Source organism: Coregonus clupeaformis, chromosome 35 (genome assembly GCF_020615455.1).
Source record: "Coregonus clupeaformis isolate EN_2021a chromosome 35, ASM2061545v1, whole genome shotgun sequence".
Classification (NCBI taxonomy): domain Eukaryota; kingdom Metazoa; phylum Chordata; class Actinopteri; order Salmoniformes; family Salmonidae; genus Coregonus; species Coregonus clupeaformis.
In genome coordinates, this window is record NC_059226.1 from 33,539,033 (window position 1) to 33,543,032 (window position 4,000).

Consider the following 4,000-nt stretch of genomic DNA (forward strand, 5'->3'; position numbering starts at 1 on the left):
ACTAGCACACATAACACTAGCAACACATTTAGATAAACAACTAGCAACACATTTAGTTGCCAATTAGCAACACATTTAGTTAAACAACTAGCAACACATTTAGTTAAACAACTAGCAACACATTTAGTTAAACAACTAGCAACTACATTTCTGTATAAAACTCTTTGATCGATTTTGAAATAAAAATAACTGCTTCGTGGTAATTCATGTATTGTCATTAATACCTGCTTCATGGTCATTGGTCATTCACGGATTGCCGTTAATAAATGGTTCATGGTCATTGGTCATTCATGTATTGTCATTCACAGGAGCATACAGTAGTTGTTATCTGAAATACAACAGAAATGAGCTAAATCAGTTCCTCTTAGCAACAAATATACAAGCAAAGATTTGTGTTAGTGATTAGTTGTTGAAAAATACAAACAGGAGCTGATGAAATTTGGGGAAGTAAAAAAATTATTGGCTTTTTTTCTATGAAATTTAAATAGGATTATTTCTAAGTAATTTCAGATGAATCAGAGAAAGTCCACTCCAGACAGAGCATTTAAAAGGACTTCATCACAATTATCTTAACAAATCTCAAAAACGACAAATTCAATACCTCAAAATATGTGTCAACATTACATCTGCATGAACACAAGATTCTACATCAACCTCTGATCTCACGCTTCAGTCTGAGGTTTCAGTTTAGCCCACAGTCTGTCCCAGAATGCCTGGTGCTGATTGGGGTCTTGGGGCCAGTCCAGATAGGTCCTGGTCTTCACCAGGCGAGCCAGCCTGTGGTGGGCAGACAGCTGGCGAGGGGGGATCTTCTCCAGGAAGACCAGGAGGATGACGTCCCTTTGCTCCACCTGCAGCCTGGAGGTGGCCAGCTTCATCTCCAGGGAGCACCAGTTACTGCGCAAGTAGTGGCGGCTGACTAGGCAGAGGGTGTGGCGGCTCTGGTAGAGGCTGTCTGTGATGTTCTCCACAATGTCCTTCCCCAGCTGGAAGTCCCTGCTGTGCAGACAGAGGCGCAGGAAAGGAGGACCCCTCTGCTCCAAATTGGGAAGCAGGTCCTCCACCACCCAGTGTTCGTCCTTCCCGCTGTAGGAGACAAACGCATCGTAGTGGTAGCGCCCCCTGGTGTTGGATCGCATGGCCTCCGACAGCCAGCCAAGGGTGATGTGGTAGAGGGGGAGGAGGTAGGGGCCGGCCAGGTTGTGAACCAACACCACCAGCATGAAGAACAGGACTCCCAGACCAGTCGCAGCAAAGAGCACAAAGTCCACCTCTGTTGAGCAGTTGTCTTCTGTGTACTTTACAAAATTAGGTGTGTCTAGTCCATTGTCCGACAAGCATATCAAATCCTCCAGAGCATACATAACTGGATGTGAATACGGAGAAAGCATGATCACCTCAACTTGCCTGTACCCCTTGGCCCATGTAATGAGCCAAGCATTGTCACAACTGCAAAACATCTGAAACTTCAAACGTATCAAATACTTAAGGCTAGAGAGAGGTTCAGTAAAGCTGTAGAATACATTATAAATGTTCTCGATATGCAAATACAATGTTTTCAAAGATTTTAAGTCTTTAGTTAAACTCCCCTCCAAAGAATAAATCCTGCAGTTATAAAGTTCCAGAACCTCCAGTTTGGTCAGGTTGTGAAAAATGATGTTGGCAGAACGCTGTATTAAAAGATCCACCCGTCTTAGAGCCAGTTTCCTCAGGTGAATCAGCTGATTAATTGATGTTAAATCAACACTTTTAGCTGAAAGCTTAGATCTGTAGTCAAATGTCTCCACAGACGTGAAGTACTTTCCCATGAATTCAGATCCACAAAGGAATTCTTCAGCATCAGTATTAAGATGGGTTACGGACTGAAAGAAAGGTCTGTCACAGTCTTCAAATGAAACCGTCTGGCCTTTGAGCTGGAGACTCAGGTTCTGTTTAGATGTGATGTTACTGCCGATAGTCAACTGCATTGGCCTCATAGCTGAACTAATGTACAGATGCGTCAGCTGACTCAGAATGCCACCAAATATAAGTGTCAGATTCAGCTTGATCACAGGTTCTGTTAGTGGATTGTGCACTTGCCCGAGAAACACTTGTTTTAGAGACGTGAGGTGTGTGAAAGACATTGCCTCAATGTTGTGAATAAGTGGATTGTTCCTGAGGTCTAAACGTGTCAAACTACTTAAACCAAAAAATTTGTTTGCATGGATCTGTGTTATGTTGTTTCTTGTAATGTTTAAGGACTCCAGATTTGTCAATCCCAGGAAAGCAAAGTCTTCAATTTTTGAAATAAAATTATGTGTTAAATCCAGGTACTGCAGTTTAACAAGACAGCTAAATTGTTTTTCAAAAAGTATTTGTGGATTGTTCAACTCTAAAGTGAGTTTTGTTAACCATGTGATTGGTTGTTTTTGGCAGGAGCAAATATCAAGTATGTTATCTGTCAGGCCATCTATTGTTAATTGATTAAGGTTTTTGAGACTGGAAATGAAATTCCATTTCAAATGGGGAGTAGGATAGATGGCTACAGGTTCAAATAAATACATATATTCTAGCCCAATGCACAATTCAACACTGGACATAGAGAGGCTGCTTGTATTGGCATTGTATAAATATATTTGCTGGATTGAAAGCAAAAACACGACATTACAGATACTTTCAATATCAATGTCATTGCTACCAGAGCAACTGAAGAACTGGATTTGCTTAATCCCAGAAAGGGGAAGGCGCAGTAGGACTTCCTGGCTGAAAGCCGCATTTAAAATTGTCAGGTTCTGGAGCCAAGCCATTGCACCTTCCTCTATATGTGTTATTTCACCAAATGATAAGTCAGCTCTTGTTAGATTGTTAAAAACAGATGTCACGCTTTGGTTGTTGTTGGAGCAGTTTGATTGGTTTAACGATTTTATCACTGGTGCGTTTACAATTATCTCTATAAGTGACTTTATATTCATTATTCTGCATAGTATCTCTGACAAATCCTCTTCACAGGGTTCACTAATGCTGAATATTTCTAACTGAGGGATGCCATGGAAAACATCTGGGGCCATTGCTCTTAACCTGTAACCCTATACAAATGACTTAACTTAACTAGATCTCTGAATGTATGAGGCCCAATATGACAATCGCAACACCCAGAGCCCATTCCACATTTACCTATCAAGTACATGTGTTCCAGATTTGGAAGGTGGCTATTCCCAGTTGGAAGGATTTGAGCAAAACAGCCGTCAATGGAGAGGTACTCCAGATCCTGAAACTGAGAGAAAAAGCCAAGAGACATGGATCTATTTTTGCCATGTGTCATAGTTATGCAGAGGTTATTGATATTAGGGGGAAGTCCAAGTAGATCTTCCTCGATGGCTGTAACATCTTCACAGGCAGCAGTGTAATGTTCTTCATGATGACGTAGGTAGGTGCAGGTCCAGGTGGCAAAGTCTCCCAAGTCTTCACCACTGTCATAAATCTGGCATTTGGGATGCATCCATCCGCTAGCACTCTGAATCCACAGGAACAGGACTGCAGGGTGGGAAAACATACCTCTCATCTCTCCTGACGTCAGTCAAATCTACTGAGATAATTGTCAGAATAGTTTGGTTCCGGTTGATATCTGTAGAACGTTGGTTTGATACAGTAACACCCTTCAGAATGCTGCAAACAGTATGGAGTCTTTCTACTTCTTCTTGTTTGTCAGATTGGTTCCTCCTTGGTAACTAACAGCAGCTCATACCTTTCAGTTGTTCCAATATTCTGCCCTTTCACCCTCCAGATGAATTGTATCTCAAGGATACAGGAATAAATATTTAATGTTTAGTTTGGTTCCAAAAGTAAATAAATAATAAAATGTCCCACAGTCAATGAAGAAATTAATGCAGAGCTGCAACGTGTTCTCTGACCATCACAGATGATGTCTGCAAACGTTCGAGGAGCAGCATCCTGTTTGTACAGCACAGTCACACCGTATGTTAGACAGCTTGTGAAAGTCTATTTTTACCTGTTTTTACGG

At 41.5% G+C, this 4,000-nt stretch overlaps 1 protein-coding gene across 1 annotated transcript; it reads right to left on the minus strand.

The window, feature by feature from the left end:
- Positions 1 to 640: 640 nt before the first annotated feature.
- Positions 641 to 3,131, minus strand: LOC121550876 (toll-like receptor 13). The gene has a single exon (XM_045210686.1). The coding sequence runs from the start codon at positions 3,045 to 3,047 to the stop codon at positions 663 to 665; it is 2,385 nt and encodes a 794-aa protein (XP_045066621.1). The 5' UTR covers positions 3,048 to 3,131; the 3' UTR covers positions 641 to 662.
- Positions 3,132 to 4,000: the final 869 nt, after the last annotated feature.